The sequence below is a fragment of the Bos javanicus genome, chromosome 7 (assembly GCF_032452875.1).
Source record: "Bos javanicus breed banteng chromosome 7, ARS-OSU_banteng_1.0, whole genome shotgun sequence".
NCBI classification, from domain to species: Eukaryota; Metazoa; Chordata; class Mammalia; order Artiodactyla; family Bovidae; genus Bos; species Bos javanicus.
Window position 1 is genome coordinate 14,258,809 of NC_083874.1, and position 15,583 is coordinate 14,274,391.

Below are 15,583 nucleotides of genomic sequence, written 5' to 3' on the forward strand. Positions count from 1 at the left end.
CAGCTAGAGAGGACTAGACTAGAGAGCAGTCCTTGCTCACTGCGACTAGAGAAAGGTGGCACACAGCAATGAAGATGCAGCACAGCTAAAAATAAATGAGCAAATTAAAAAAAAAATCTAGTCAACTATACACTTAAAAATAGTGAAGAGGGACTTCCCTGGTGGTCCAGTGGTTAAGACCCCATGCTCTCCATGCAGGGGGTGCAGGTTCGATCCCTGGTCAGGGAACTCAGATCCTGCATGCGTCTGCCAAAAAAAAAAATAGTAAAGATGACACCTTTAGTATTGTATATACTTTTCCACAATTTAATTTTTTTTTAAACCAATAAGGATTCCGTCTGAACCCTGAGACGTGTCCCCCACATTTCTTGGCCCTCCTCTTGAGAATTCGGAAGCAAATGGACTCTGGGTGTAAATGCTGATTTTGCCTTTCATTCAGTGGGTGGCCCTGGGCAGGTGACTCCCCTGGTGTCATCTTCTACCAAGCAGGACTAGCAATAAAGTGCTGAAACCAAAGTCCTCTGGACTGTTTCATTTCACTTGGAATATTTGTTGTGGTTTTGGGTTCAATAACCACCTTGGAATGCCAAGCTCCAGGCAAAGATTTTTAATTAAAGTTTGCTCGGCAGCCTTATGAGATGGAGTCACTCAGAACATCCCCAGTTTCAAGAGACAGGGTTGGGAGGGGTGGGGAGAGGCAGGAATCTAGTCTGGGGCCATCCAACTCGGTCTATGCTGGTCTTTAGAGCCTCTTTCAATAAAAGGGAAACTGAAAGGAGAATCCCGGACCCTTGGAAGAGATCTCTTTGAGTCAGTGCAGGGGTTACTTAATATTTTTTCAAATCAGTTCCTCCTTTCTGCTCTGTCTGTACTGGATTTTTGAAGCAAGGTTGGAATACCTGCAAAAGAATATCTAAAAGTAGATAATGGTGATGGTTGCATAAGCTTATGAATCCACCCAAACCCACAGAATTGTGCACTTAAACAGGGCAATGTTTATGGCATACAAATGCTATCTCAATAAAAAAAAAATTATTTTGGAGTCTGCAGAGGACAAGGATTCGATCCCTGGTCAGGGAACTAAGATCCCCATCATGCTGCACATGATCCCCACAGGCATGTGGGGCTCAGAGGGTGAAGAATCTCCCTGCAATGCAGGAGACCTGGATTCCATCCCTGGGTTGGGAAGATTCCCCTGGAGAAGGGAATGGCTACCCACTCCAGTATTCTTGCCTGGAGAATCCCATGGATAAAGGAGCCTGACAGGCTATAGCCCATAAGATCGCAAAGAATTGGACATGACTGGACTTAGCAGCAGCAGCAGGACAACTAATACTTCCATTTTCATCCCTGTAATTTAATTTCACATGACCTGAATACTGATTTTTTAAATTAATTTTTATTGGAATATAGTATTCACCTGTGATGTAGGAGATGCAGGTTTGATTTCTAGGTCTGGAAGATCCCCTGGAGAAAGAAACAGCAACCCACTCCAATATTCTTGCCTGGGAAATCCCATGGACAGAGGAGCCTGGCAGGCTACAGTCCATAGGGTCACACAGAGTCAGATACGACCAAAGAGAATTAGCACGCACAGACAAATAAACATTTAAAATAAAATAAAAAAGAGTAGATGAAATACACATGTGCAAAAGGTCTTTAACCAGGAGGCTCACCCAAGGATCAGATCAATCAATTTCCTTCACCTCCGGCTTCCAGTTGCGTTGGGTTCTGCCAGTGGGAGGCATCAGCAGGAGGTCAGGAGGTAGGAGGGGAAAGACCAGGGTGTTTGTCCCTTCCATGCAGAGTCCCTGTGGATTCGAAGCATCTGTCCGTTTCAGGCCCTGACTCCAGTTTCTGAGGACCACACCCTCCTTTTGCCCCTTTCAGCTAGTGATGGGACCCCATGGTCGGCAGCAGGAAGGCACTGCATTATCCTCCATTAGGCTCCCGTCCCCTGGCCCTTCCTTTAACCATTGTGCCTGTCCCCATCATTCCCCAAATTACCCACTGTGAGTGTGCTATCTCTTTCCATCTGGGACGCTGACTGATGGAACAATACATGCACTTGACAAGGCAGAGGAGCAAAGTGCATACACAGTAGCCTATCGTCAGACTCTACCGTTAGAATGTCATTGATATTGGCTGCCTGCCTCACCCCAAAGGTCTCCTCTGCCCTGAATTTTATGATTTTCCAGTATTTCCTTGCTTAAAAAAAAAAAAAAAACTCTGATTTTTTTTTTTAGAACTTCCATATTGGTACAGTGATTAAGGATCCACCTTCCAATTCAAGGGACCTATTCAATCCCTGGTTGGGGAACTAAGATCCCACATGCCTTGGAGCAAGCCGCAACCACTGAGCCTGGGCGCTCTGGAGTCCATGCGCCACAACTCAAGAGACGCCTACCTGCCACCACTGAGACTCAACACAGCATAATTAATTAATATAGAAACCTCCTTTAGAACTCTCCCTAATATTCTGTGATAACCTCTATGGGAAAAGTATCAGGAAAAGAATGGCTATATGTGTATATATAACTGAATCCCTTTGCTGTACACCAGAAAGTAACATAACATTGTAAAGCAACTATACTCCAACACAAAATAAAATCTGTATTTATAAAATGTTTTAAAAACTCCCTTAAGTAAATTATTTTAAAAGACACAATTACCTCCTTACCAAGAAGGAAGAGCCATCATACCCAGGATGAGTGAAGCCGAACTTGATTTTTATTTGCAGGTGGGGCGGACAGTATTCCAAACCCCGTTCATATAGTTTTTTTTTTTTTTTTTGGCTGCTCTATGTCTTCATTGCAGCTCACAGGCTTTCTCTAGTTGCAGCGAGCAGAGGTTGTTCTTCATTCTGGTGCGCAAGTGTCTCGTTGCGGTGGCTTTCTTGTTGCAGAGCATGGGCTCTAGGCATGTGGCTTCAGTAGTTGTGGAGCATGGGCTTAGCTGCCCTGCGGCATGTGGGATCTTCCCAGACCTGTGTCCCCTGCATTGGCAGGCGGACTCCTAACCACTGGACCACCAGGGAAGTCTCCATATAGACTCTTGGAACAAGAACACACCAGACCTTCTCTCCCAGCTTCCCTTGCAGCTTGAGGGCGAGCATGTGACCCTGATTCCACTCTGCAGATGCACAGGATTTAGAATGGAGAGCTGCCCACCTGGAGGAATGATCAGGAAGAGGAGGGGGCAGAAGGGATGTAAGCGTGGCATCACCAGTGTTGGCAACAAAAACCAGAGCTGCTGGCTGGTTCCAGGGGATGATTTAAACTGTGGTCTTAGCTGCTGTCCTGCCCTCACTTTGTCCTTTTCCATCTTCCAAGGCTGGTGATCCCATGAACCCCCAGTATCCACCCGAGAAATTCCTCTGAAGCTTAAATCACCCTGAGTCAGTTTCTGTTGCGAATCAGGAAGAATCATCATCAATCCAGATAGCAACTCTACAAACAAATGCAGAGCCTCCCTGGTGACTCAGTGGTAAAGAATCCGCCTGCCAACGGAGGAGACATGAGTTCAATCCCTGGATCCCTGGTCCGGGAAGATCCCACATGCCACAGAGCAACTAAGCCCAGGCACCACAACTACTGAGCCTGTGCTCTAGAGCCCAGGAGCCACAACTACTGAAGCCCTCTTGCCCTAGAGCCTGCAACTAGAGAAGCCACCACAATGAGAAGCCCAACTAGAGAGTAGCGTGGCAACTAGAGGGTAGCGCCCGGCTTGCTGCAACTAGAGAAAGCCCACCAGCAGCAAAGAAGACCCAGTCAAAAATAAATACATAAATACGTTTACAAAACAATTGCGGTGGGAAGAGAAAGGTTGCTAGGTGAATGCTACCGCTGACCAGCAGAGACTGATCAAAGCTCAGAAGGTGATAATAACCAGCCTACCTTTGACTCTTGATTTCTACACTCACACCCCCCCCCATCCTATCTTCCCATCTTAGCCAAAATAAGTCCATCCTAACTGCTCAAGCCAAAAATCTTGGCATTATCTCTACTTTCTTTCACACTTCATATATGGTCTATCAGGACAGCCTATTCACCTGACCTGCAAAATATACTCAGAACCAAGTACTTCAAAACACCTTTTTGGCCTCCAGCCTAGTCCAACCACCAAGATTTCTCACCTAGAATATTGCCGCAGCCTCCTCCCCTTCTGCATTTTCCTCCCTACAATATATTCTCCAGACAACAGCCCAGAGGACCCTTAAAAATATCTTTCAAATAGTTAAAACATTCACAGTGCTTTTCAAAATCAAAAAATACAGAAGAACATACACAAAAATAAAAAATACATATTAAGAAATATTTTTAAGCCATTCTCTGACCCTCCTCATTTCTCAACTACCCAGTTTCTGATTTCCCCACCCCTCCCTGTAATAACTTTTATGAGTTATTTATCCAGATTTTCTATCTGAATATACAAGGGAAAAAAATACCTGGTGAATGGATAAATGAACTGTGGTATAATCACACAAAGGAATAGTATTCAGCCTTAAAAAGGAAGGAACTTCTCTGGTGGTCCAATGGTTAGGAATCTGCCTTTTAATGCAGGGTACACAGGTTCAAGCCCGTGTCAGGGAACTAAGATTCCACGTGCCACCAGGCAACTAAGCCTGCATGATGCAATTAGAGAAGCCCACGCACTGCAACAAAGACCCAGAGCAAGCAAAATTTTAAAATAAAAGGGAAGGAAATCCTGACCTGTGCTACAACACAAATGAAGCTTGAAGACATTACACAGATGAACCTTGAAGATATTATGCCAAGCAATACAAGCCAGCTGTAAAAGAACAAGTCTATTGCGTGATTCTATTTATATGAGGTACCTAGAATATGTAAATTCGTAGACAGGAAGTAAAATAGTGGTTCAAAGAGTCTGGGGAATGGGAATGGGGAGTGAGGGTTTAATGGGGATAGAGTTTCAGTTTGGGAAGGTAAAAAGAGTTCTGGAGATGGCTGGTGGTGGTGGGTCAACAACAATATGAATGCACTTAATGCCTGTGAACTGTACACAAAAAATGGTCAAAATGGTCAATTTTATGTTGTGTGGATTTTACCACAACTTTGAAAATAAGGGGACTTCCCTGGTGGTTCAGTGGTTGGGACTGTGCCCTACCAAGGCAGAGGGGCACGTGTTCCAATCCTGGTCGGGGAACTAAGGTTCCGCATGCTGCAGGGGTGCAGCCAAAAACAATACAAAAAGATTTGTTTTTAATTTTTTAAAATAAAATGCTCAAATACTGCCTACATTTAAAAAATATAAAAATAAATGTGTAGCATTTTAGTGGAAAAAATGAATATACACTTTTAAAACTTTTTCACAAAAAGCAACATACTATACACATAAGAGTGAAGAGTGAAGGGATCTTTCCTTGAGTATGTCCTGGGAGCTTTCCCCCCATCAGCCGGAGCAGACTTCCTCATTCTTTGATTCAGCCGTAATATATTCCATTGTGTAGATGGGGGTAATTTATACAACTGGTCCTGGAGTTCATGAAGAATCTTAGGGGTTCTCTGCAACCTTTGGCTATGATAGAAATGGCTGCAATGAATAACCTTGTGTTTATACATCATTTCACACACGTGCAAGCATTTCTATCATGGGATTTCTTGGCCACAGAAGCTAAGCATTTGTAATCTTTATGAACATCATCAAATTCATCTCTACTGGGGAGGACTGAAGTCCACATATTAATATGCTCACTTTTTAACAGCTCAACCATATTGAGCATCATTTTGCCAATCTAACATGTAAAAATTGGTATCTCACATTCCTCTTATTTTAACTTGCATTGCTCTTATTAAGAGCAAGGCCCAGTGTCTTTTAATGCATTAAAGAACCCTTGTGTTTCATTTTTTGTGAACATTCTGACTACACCATTTGCTCAATATTTTTCCTATGGGATTTGCATATTTTATGTAAATATACAAATTTATATTTATATTTTTATCCTTAATTCTTAGAAACTCTTTACATATTATAGACATTAAGGGGTCTATAATATGAAGTACAGTTATGTTTTCCCAGGTTTTTTTAAACTTTTCTGTGGTGGCATTTGGCCCTTTTTTTTTTTTTTTATGAAGGTGCATTTGTTTATTTATTTATTTTGACTACATTGGGTCTTCCTTGCTGTGCTCGGTCTTCCTCTAGTTGTGGTGAGCACAGGCTACTCTCTAGGTTCAGTGCGTGGGCTTCTCATTGCAGTGGTTTCTCTCATTACAGAGCATCAGCTCCAGGGCACACAGGCTCACTAGCTGTGGCACTTAGACTTACTTGCCCTGTACCGTGGGGAATCTTCTTAGACCAGGGATGGAGCCCATGTCCCCTGCACTGGCAGGCAATTTCTAACCACTGGACCACCAGAGAAGTCCTGGCCTTGTTTTTATGTGGTGGAATTATTCACCTTTCTTCTCCTTGTTACTTTTGGATTTCAAGTCATAGTAACAAAGGGCATCCTCAGACTAATTTGCTAACACAGAAAGAAAATGCCCTTCCCATCCTCAAAATTCTCCACGTTCCATCTCTAACTTAGATTCAGATCCACAGTGATGAGGCCTCCTACATGATCTGACCCCTGAATATTCATCTCAAATTATCTCCATCACTCTCACCATTGCTCACTCCAGTCCCGGAACACAGGTCTCCTTGCTGTTTCTTAAACCTCCACACACACTTCCGCCTCAGGGCCTTTGCACTTGCTGTTTCCTCTGCCTAGAACACTTTTCCCAAATTTCCACAAGTCTCCCTCCTTGATCTCATACAGGGACTCAGAGGGGCCCCTCCCTGATCACCACAAGATGGCACAAGCAGATTCATTGTATACCTTAGACCTGCTTTATTTCTCACCACCTGACATATTTGTCTCTTGCCCATCTCCACCCATTAGAACATCGTCTCCACGGGGACGAGACTGTGTGCTCAGCTGCATCACGGGCACCTATGGCACACGGTTGCTTGTTGTTCAGTCGCTAAGTCGCATCTGACTCTTTGCGACCCCATGGACTGTAGCCCACCGGCTCCTCTGCCCATGGAATTCTCCAGGGAAGAATACTGGAGTGGGTAGCCATTCCCTTCTTCAGGGGATCTTCCCGACCCAGGGATTGAATCCAGGTCTCCTGATTTACAGGCAAATTCTTTACTGTCTGAGCCACCGTGGAAGCCCTGAGATTCTCTGATTTCAGCCTAAATACAACTTCCTCCAGGAAGCCTTCCTTTACTCCTCAGACTAAATGGGTTAGCAGGCTCCTCTGGGCTCTCACATCTGCTTATTTATGAGTAGTTCTCCCTGACCTGGCTGTGAGCTCTTTGGGGACACATATTATTGAAATTCCATGGTGCTTTCAGACCCAGTAATCAACCCCAAATGTGATTGCTAAATTACTCTTTCTCCTCTGTTGGCAATAAGCTTCCCTTGAAAACTCTGACAGCCTTCAGAGACCGCCTTTGACCAGCAGAGAAGGCATGAGATTCCCGTAGGGAACAGGAAGCAAAGCCAGTTCTAGAAGCTCTGAGGAAGCCAAGAAATGGCCCAAGGAGCCTGGGCTAGGACTGGAAGTGACTAAACTGGCCACATCCCGGCCATGCCTTCCACACTAAGAAGCTCCTGACTCCCCCTACCTGAGCAATCAACCGTACCTCTCTGAGCGTCCGTTTCCTTATCTGTAGAATGGAGCAGTTGGTGGAAAGTCCCACCAAGCGCAGGGATTCGTAGGTGTACTACAAATGACAACTATCCGTTGTTATGCTGTTATGGGTGTTATTCCCTGTCTCCTGGGTCCTTCCCGGCCTTTCCCGGGAAGCCTCGGGCTGGAAGCCCAGGCGGAGGGGGACGAAAACAGAGGCCACAAATCCGTGCAAAGCCGCCCCTCCCGCGCCGGCCTCCTTTCTGCAAGCCCGGTGTCCCAGGGAGGGAGGGGGAAGGAGGGCGGAATCAGCGGCGGCAGCAGCAGCTGCTCTGGGCTGGCCGCCAAAGTCCCCTCCCTCCGCCACTGACATTCCTGCGGGAGGAGGCCGAGCGCTGCTCAGCGTCTGGCCGGAGGTTCGCTGGCGCCCTCTCGTGGCCAAGTCCAAGAGGTTGGACTTGATCACTGGTGGCTGCCGAAGACTTGGGTGGAACCCATGGCTGCTCTCCCCAGTTCCTACCCTTCTTGGGCTCCCTCTTTGTTTCGTTTTTTAATCGAAGGAGAGCTGATTTACAGTGTTATGTTAGTTTCTGGTGTATAGCAAGGTGACTGAGCCATAGGCTTCTCTGGTGGCTCAAATGGTAGAGAAGCTGCCTGTAATGCTGGAGACTGGGGTTCTATCCCTGGGTCGGGAAGATCCCCTTGGGGAGGAAATGACAACCCCATCCAGTATTCTTGCCTGGAGAATCTCATGGACAGAGGAGCCTGGCGGGCTACAGTCCATGGAGTCGCCAAGAGTCCGGCACCCACTGAGAGACTACCTCTTTCACTTTCATATATATATATAAGTATATTCTTTCTCATATTCTTTTTCATTATTTCTAAGTCTTTATTGAATATGTTACAATAGTGCTTTCTATTTTGTTGAATTTTGGCCCCCAGGCATGTGAGATCTCCTTGACCAGGAAAGTGAAAGAAAATTAAAGTCACTTTGTCGTGTCCAACTCTGTGCCACTCCATGGACTATACAGTCCATGGAATTCTCCTGGCCAGAATACTGGAGTGGGTAAGCCTTTCCCTTCTCCTCGACCAGGGATGGAACCCAAACCCCCTGAATTGGAAAGCAAAGTCTTACCAATAGACCAACAGGGAAGTCCTCTCCATTATGATTTATTACAGTATACTGACGGTAGTTCCCTATGCTATACAACAGGACCTCATTGTTTATCCATTTTTTTGATATATATATATATATATATATAGTTGTTTGCATCTGCTAATTTGGGCTCCCTCTTAAGTCCAGATTCCAAGGCTCAGTTCCATCTGTTAACTTTCTGTGTGACCCTGAGTGAGTCACTTAACCTCTCTGTGCTTAAATTTCCTAGCTGTACAGTTTGGGGCAGGAGACTTCACTTTGAGTTTTTTTCCCCTGCAAAATGGGCCAATGATGGATCTTTAGATTGCTGAGAGGATTCAGAGAGTCCAGGTGAATGTGGCTATGGTAAATATCCACTCCAGGAGGGTGGTGGTTTCCATTCTGTTCACTGCTATGTCCCCAGCACCTACAGCAAGGCTGGGCATGCAGTAGGTGCTCAAATTTATTTCAATTAGTGAGCAAACACTTATCATTTTTCTTTTGGGGTACCTGGATTGGGGTGGGATGGAGGGGTCAGGTGGATGAGATATGAACTCCTGTTATCACTCATTCAGTCAGCACCCATTCTTACCCCCATCCATTAGTTCATTGGGTGGCAAGGCTATATCTCAAAGGATCCCCACCCGAGTAGTCTAAGTGCTTCCTGCCTCCTCTGCTGCTCACTGGCACCCTAGGGCAGTTTTTCTTTCCTGGACCCACTTCCAAATCAAAATACTGATAGAAACTCAAGAGACTGCTGCAGGCCTGAGTGTGCTGCAGAGAGGCTTGGAGGCACCTACCTAGCAAAGATTCCCACTCAGGAGACAGAGGCATTGGCATGGAGGAAGGAGCCCAGACTGGAGAGAAAGATGAGATTATATAAGTCTCAGCAGCCACTCACCATTGGGTATCCTCCATTCTGGACATGTGGGGGCCCCTGGGATGGGTGGGGGAGATGTGAGCACCTGGTGTAGGGATGAAGATGTGAAGTGGGAGAGCTCACTCCAGCCAAGGGAGAGCTGAACAAGACCAACGGAGGTTCCCTGAGATCCTGGGACAGCGGTAGAACATGCCACCCCAAATGGACACCAGTGTTCTAGAATCGTCTAAATTAGGTCTCACCTGCATCCCCGATCCAGGCCGTAATTCCATTCTGTTGGTTCTTTGTTTCATAAGAGACTGTTTACCATAGATTTTGGTAAGGGCATTACCCAACCCGCAGGGCTCACGTGCCTGATGTGGGGGGAAGTTGCCCACCATCTCTGGGCCTCAGTTTCCTCATCCACACAATGGGTGGTAATTCTTACTTCAGCATGACTCTGAGACTTCCGCGAGTGTACATCTGGCACGTAGTAGGTGCACAAGAAGTGCCTGAGGAATAAATGACTATCTTCTTTGTGTCTGACACACTCAGTTTCCCAGCTCTCTACAAAGGTAGAATCCACAGAGTTGGTACACAGGGAACCAAGGTCATGGGAAGCTATGAAATCTAAGGAGAAAATAAGTTCTCAGAAAAGTATCCAGTCCATGAAAGCAGAGACTTTGTCTATTATGGTCACTGCTGTGTCCCCAGCATGCTAAGTAGGGCCAAGCTTGTAGTAAATATTTGGTGAATTTTTGTAGCATAAATGTATATTATCATTGTTTGGGGAGGTCTGGGTCCCTTTTAGGCAAGACTCCCCAAGCTAGCAGTGTTGACCTCATCGAAGAAGGAGACCTATTTTTATTTATTTATACATCGACCTATTCATCTTTGGTTGCATTGGGTCTTCACTGCTGCAGGCGGGCTTTCTCTAGTTGAAGTGTGTGGGGGCTACTCTTCAGGTGTGGTGCGTGGGCTTCTCATTGCAGTGATGTCTTGTTGCAGAGCACAGGCTCCAGGGTGCTCGGGCTTCAGTACTTGAGGATTCTGGGCTCAGTAGTCGTGGCTCGCAGGCTTTGTTGCTCCGTGACATGGGGAATCTTCCAGGACCAGGGTTTGAACCTGTGTCCCCTGTATTTGCAGGCAATTCTTACTTATCTACTCTTCCACCAGGGAAGTCCAAATAGAGCATATTAGACAGCCAGTGAGAATGATTTCAGGTCAGAGGAAGGCTTCTTCCAGGAATGCTTCAATCAGGATGTGTTTTCCTCCATGGTTTAATGGCAACCCACTCCAGTATTCTTGCCTGAAGAATTTCATGGACAGCAGAACCTGATGGGCTACAGTCCACGGGGTCACAAAGAGTCGGACACAACTGAGTGACCAACACTTTCACTTTAACTATAATAGCGTATAATTTGCCATCTGGAAAAAGAACCCAGAGAGACTGGTGTGATTTTGGAATAATGGACAGTGGGCGATTTACCAAGTGTAACTGTCTCCTGCTTCCCCGATGGCTCAGATGGTAAAGAATCTGCCTGCAGTGCATGAGACCCGGGTTTAATCCTTGGATCAGGAAGATCCCCTGGAGAAGGGAATGGCAACCCACTCCAGTATTCTTGCCTGGAGAATCCCATGGACAGAGGACACTGGTGGGCTACAGTCCATGGGGGTCACACAGAGTCGGACACGACTGAGCGACTAACACACACAACCGTCTCCTGCAAGGAAGGAGAAAAGCCATGAGGTTCATGCTGAGTGAAAGTCACTCAGTCGCTCAGAAGCCCAGTAAGAGGATTTGACCTGTGCATTTTCCAGAAGCTTCCACTACAGTGGGTCCCAGGGCCAGATGGCTAAATGCCTCATACAGCTGATCACACCTGTGATTGGGAAATAAAAACATAATGCCTGCATTGCCCTTGTTAGAGCAGCTACCCCAGAAATTCTTGCCAATTTCACAAGGGCAGAGGTGGGAACATCCTGTCTCCTCCTACCCCTACCACCCAATCCCAACTATGTCCCGAGTGTGTGCTGCGCCTAGCGGTCCCCTGGCCTGGGAAGTGACCTCCTTCCTGCTGTGGGAGCAGAGGGCTTCAGGATGAGACCCAGTGGCTGATGGGAAAGACAGCTCTCCCTACGCTCTGGCCCCCAAGGTGGGGGTGGGGCTGGAGTAGTCTCAGTGCAACTTTCCCTGACCCCGGACCCTGCAGAGCACTGGTTGAGAAGGGCAGAGCAGCCCCTCATCTTTCACTGGATTTATGGGAAGTTCCTCCCCTTGTTCGTTTAGATATTAACTCAACCAGGACAAGCCAAGGCAAACAGACCAGCGCTGAGGTGGACAAGAGGACAAGCATCTTCCACCCACCGCCATGGACGTGCCCTGGGGCCTGGGGTTGCTGCTTCTCCTCCTGGGGATCCCCATCGCCCAGGCTGAGCCGCTGTGAGTCAGAACTGAGGGGACCCGGCCGCTGGCATGATTCCTTGCATTTGACCCCAGTCCATTGCTTCCCCCACTTGAATCCTCCTGTCCCCCTGTATATGTTCACTGGCAGGTACATCCTGGTGACCCCCCGGGTCCTGCGGATCGGCAGCCCAGAGACCATCCATGTGGAGGCTCATTCTGACTCCAGTGAGCCCCTCAGCCATCCCCTTGAGGTGAATCTCAGCGTGTGGGATTTCCCCATGAAGAATACTCGGGTGGCCAGGAGAGAGCTCGTTCTCTCAAAGGAAAACCACTTTATGGACCAAGCATCAGTGACGGTGGGTGACAGGCCAAGATGAGTGGGCTGGATATACTTACTGCTCCTCTTATGTCCTATTTTTTGTTTAACTTATTGAAGTATAGTTCATTTACAACGTTGTGTTAATTACTGCTGTACAGCAATAGGCTTCCCTGGTGGCTCAATGGTATAAAGTATCCACCAGCAGTGCAGGAGACTGGATTCAACCCCTGGGCCAGGAAGATCCCCTGGAGAAGGGAATGGCTACCCACTCCAGTATTCTTGCCTGGAGAATTACATGCATCAAGGAGCCTGGCAGGCTATAGTCCATAGGGTGGCAAAGAGTCACACACAACTGAGCGACTAACACTTTCTTTTTTTTTTTTTCCAGAAAATCTCAGAGTAATCAAGTGAAAGGTTAAAGGTGGGAAGGAGAAGATGGCTTTGTTTCAGGGTGAACAGTCTAAGCAAAGACCTGGAAGGGAGATGCAGCATGGTGGCTTGGGAAGCAGAAAAAGATTTTAAAATCTTTCTTATTAGGCCTCAGCTCAGTTGGTAAAGAATCAGCCTGCAATGCAGGAGACCCCGGTTTGATTCCTGGGTCGGAAAGATCCACTGGAGAAGGGATAGGCTATCCACTCCAGTATTCTTGGGTTTTCCTGGTGGCTCAGATGGTAAAGAATCCACCTGCAAGGCAGGAGACCTGGATTTGATCCCTGGGTTGGGAAGATCCCCTGGAGAAGGGAATGGCTACCCACTCCAGTATTCTGCCTGAAGAATTCCATGGACAGAAGAGGCTGGCAGGCTACAGTTCATGGGGCCACAAAGAGACACAACTGAGTGACTTCCACTTTCGTACGTTCTTTTTCATATTCTATTCTATTATGGTTTATCACAGGATTTTAAATAGAGTTCCCTGTGCTCTACAGTAGGACCTTGTGGTTTATCCATTCTATATATACCGGTTGGCATGCTCTATCCATTTAGAAATTCAAAGTCCCCTAAGTCTGGGCTCCAAGAAAGGCCTTGATTAACCCACATGACACCTCTGTGCAAATCTAAAAAGAAATGATACCAATGAACTTACAAAACAGAAAGAGACTCACAGTATTGAGGAACGAACTTATTCTTGCCATGGGGGAAGGGTGTGGGGGAGAGATATTTAGGGAGTTTGGGATGGACATGTACACACTGCTGTGTTTAAAACGGGTAACCAACAAGGACCTGGGAGCTCTGTTCAATGTTATATGGCAGCCTGCATGGGAGGGGAGTTTATGGGAGGAGAGTTTGAGGAAGAATGCATACATGTATATGCATGGCTGAGTCGCTTCACGGTTCACTTGAAACTATCACAACATTGTTAATCGGCTACGCTGCTGCTGCTGCTGCTAAGTCGCGTCAGTCGTGTCCGACTTTGTGCGACCCCAGAGACGGCAGCCCACCAGGCTCCCCCATCCCTGGGATTCTCCAGGCAAGAACACTGGAGTGGGTTGCCATTTTCTTCTCCAATGCATGAAAGTGAAAAGTGAAAGTGAAGTCGCTCAGTCGTGTCTGACTCTTAGCGACCCCATAGACTGCAGCCCACCAGGCTCCTCCATCCATGGGATTTTCCAGGCAAGAGTACTGGAGTGGGGTGCCATTGCCTTCTCCGTAATCGGCTATACCCCAACACAAAATAAAAAGTTTAAAATAAAATAAATCATAGCTTGAGATTTGAAAGAATAAAAGGCGCCCTCTGCTGGTGACTTGGGAAACAGTCTAAACGCGATTGCATCCGCGCCGGATGCACTAGCTCGGCAGCAACCTGGGCGTTGCACGCTGGAACCTTGCCCCCAACGGCAGAACCAGAGAGCTCCCATTCAATTGCTTCTCCAACACCTGGTCCAGGGCTTTGCCCGCAAGGATGGAGACCCCAGCAGACCCTGAGGAGTGTGGGCATCTCTCCCCAGATTCCCGAGGACCTGGTCTACCCCCCAAAACCCGGGATGCAGTATGTCCTCATCGAGGCAAACTGGGCGCCCACCTCAGTTTCCTCATCCATGAATAAGCTGGTGTTGGTGGCTCCCCATGCTGGATACATCTTCATCCAGACGGACAAGACCATCTACACTCCCGAGCAATCAGGTGCAGCCCCCCTGGGCCCCATGTTCCACTTCCCAAGGTGTCCTTCTGTCCAAGGCCCCCCTCCCTCACCGCCCAAGATCCTCATGACGATACCCACCCCCTCTCCAAACCCTAGCCCACGCTCAGAATCTTCCCTCCTTCTCTAGTTCAATACCGGGTGTACACCGTGAACCACAGGATGGATCCTGTGTCCAGGACTTTCACTCTGGACATCAAGGTGACCTCTCCTGAGGGGAGGGTGGACCCCAGGTTCTATCACGTGCTGGAAGGCTGGGGCGTGAACCGCCCGCTCTCCATTCCTGCAGAACCCGGAGGGGATTGCTGTGATCAGCAAGGATCTCCTGCCCGATAATGGTGTCTACATAGATTCCTTCACCCTCCCAGAGCGTATCAGGTACCCTGCCAGGAGCTCTAGAGATGGAGTGGGGGCAGGTCTTCCTTCTCAGGCTCCAACTCTCCTAACTCTTTGTGCCTCAGTATTGGGACCTGGACCATTGAAGCCAGTTACCAAACGGCTCCCAAGCAGAAGTTCAAGACAGGCTTTGAAGTGAAGGAGTACGGTGAGAAGGGTGTGCCGGGGAGGACAAGGTGGGTCTCCACAAGGAGTGGAGCTGGAAATGCAAAGAAGGTCTCATGGTGCATGTTCCATGTGCCAGGGCCTGAGCTGGGGGCTGGTGAACAGGACCATGTGTCCAGCCCACCAGGGCTGCCAGAAGCATTGAGGAAGGAGCAAGTGGGGCGGGGAAGGGATGGGAGTGGGGCAGGCACAGTGAAACGCTGAGGGTAAGTAACTCTCTTTACTCCACCCAGTGCTCCCATCTTTTGAGGTCCAGCTGACACCCAACAAGACTTTCTTCTACCTCAGGGATGAGGTTCTGGGTGTGAATATCCAGGCCCGGTGAGTCCCTTTACCCCTAGCCTGGCCAGAGGACCAGGGAGGCCAAGAAGCTGAATGGGCAGAGAAGTGAGCCCTTCTGTAGCTCTTAGGGTATAAGAGAGACACTCTGCCACCCATGAGACATTCTTGTCCTGTGAGGTTGTGCACATCATCCCCTAGGTCTCCAGGGTTGCACAAGCCACCTTGTCTTCATAACGGAGTTACACCATA

General features: G+C 47.6%; 1 protein-coding gene across 2 annotated transcripts in view; it reads left to right on the forward strand.

Annotated features, from left to right (window-relative positions):
- Nucleotides 1-11,720: 11,720 nt before the first annotated feature.
- The window catches only part of LOC133250634 (complement C3-like), a 35,049-nt gene continuing 31,186 nt past the window's right edge, over nucleotides 11,721-15,583 (forward strand). Inside the window, exons 1-7 of one of the 2 annotated variants that reach the window (XM_061422076.1) lie at nucleotides 11,721-12,071; nucleotides 12,184-12,391; nucleotides 14,301-14,475; nucleotides 14,622-14,692; nucleotides 14,781-14,869; nucleotides 14,953-15,035; nucleotides 15,286-15,373. In XM_061422076.1, the coding sequence (XP_061278060.1) occupies nucleotides 12,001-12,071; nucleotides 12,184-12,391; nucleotides 14,301-14,475; nucleotides 14,622-14,692; nucleotides 14,781-14,869; nucleotides 14,953-15,035; nucleotides 15,286-15,373 (785 nt within the window). In that variant the 5' untranslated portion in view covers nucleotides 11,721-12,000. Of the gene's footprint in view, nucleotides 12,072-12,183; nucleotides 12,392-12,742; nucleotides 12,776-14,300; nucleotides 14,476-14,621; nucleotides 14,693-14,780; nucleotides 14,870-14,952; nucleotides 15,036-15,285; nucleotides 15,374-15,583 lie in introns of those variants that run through there. The other variant, XM_061422077.1, reaches the window with a different exon arrangement.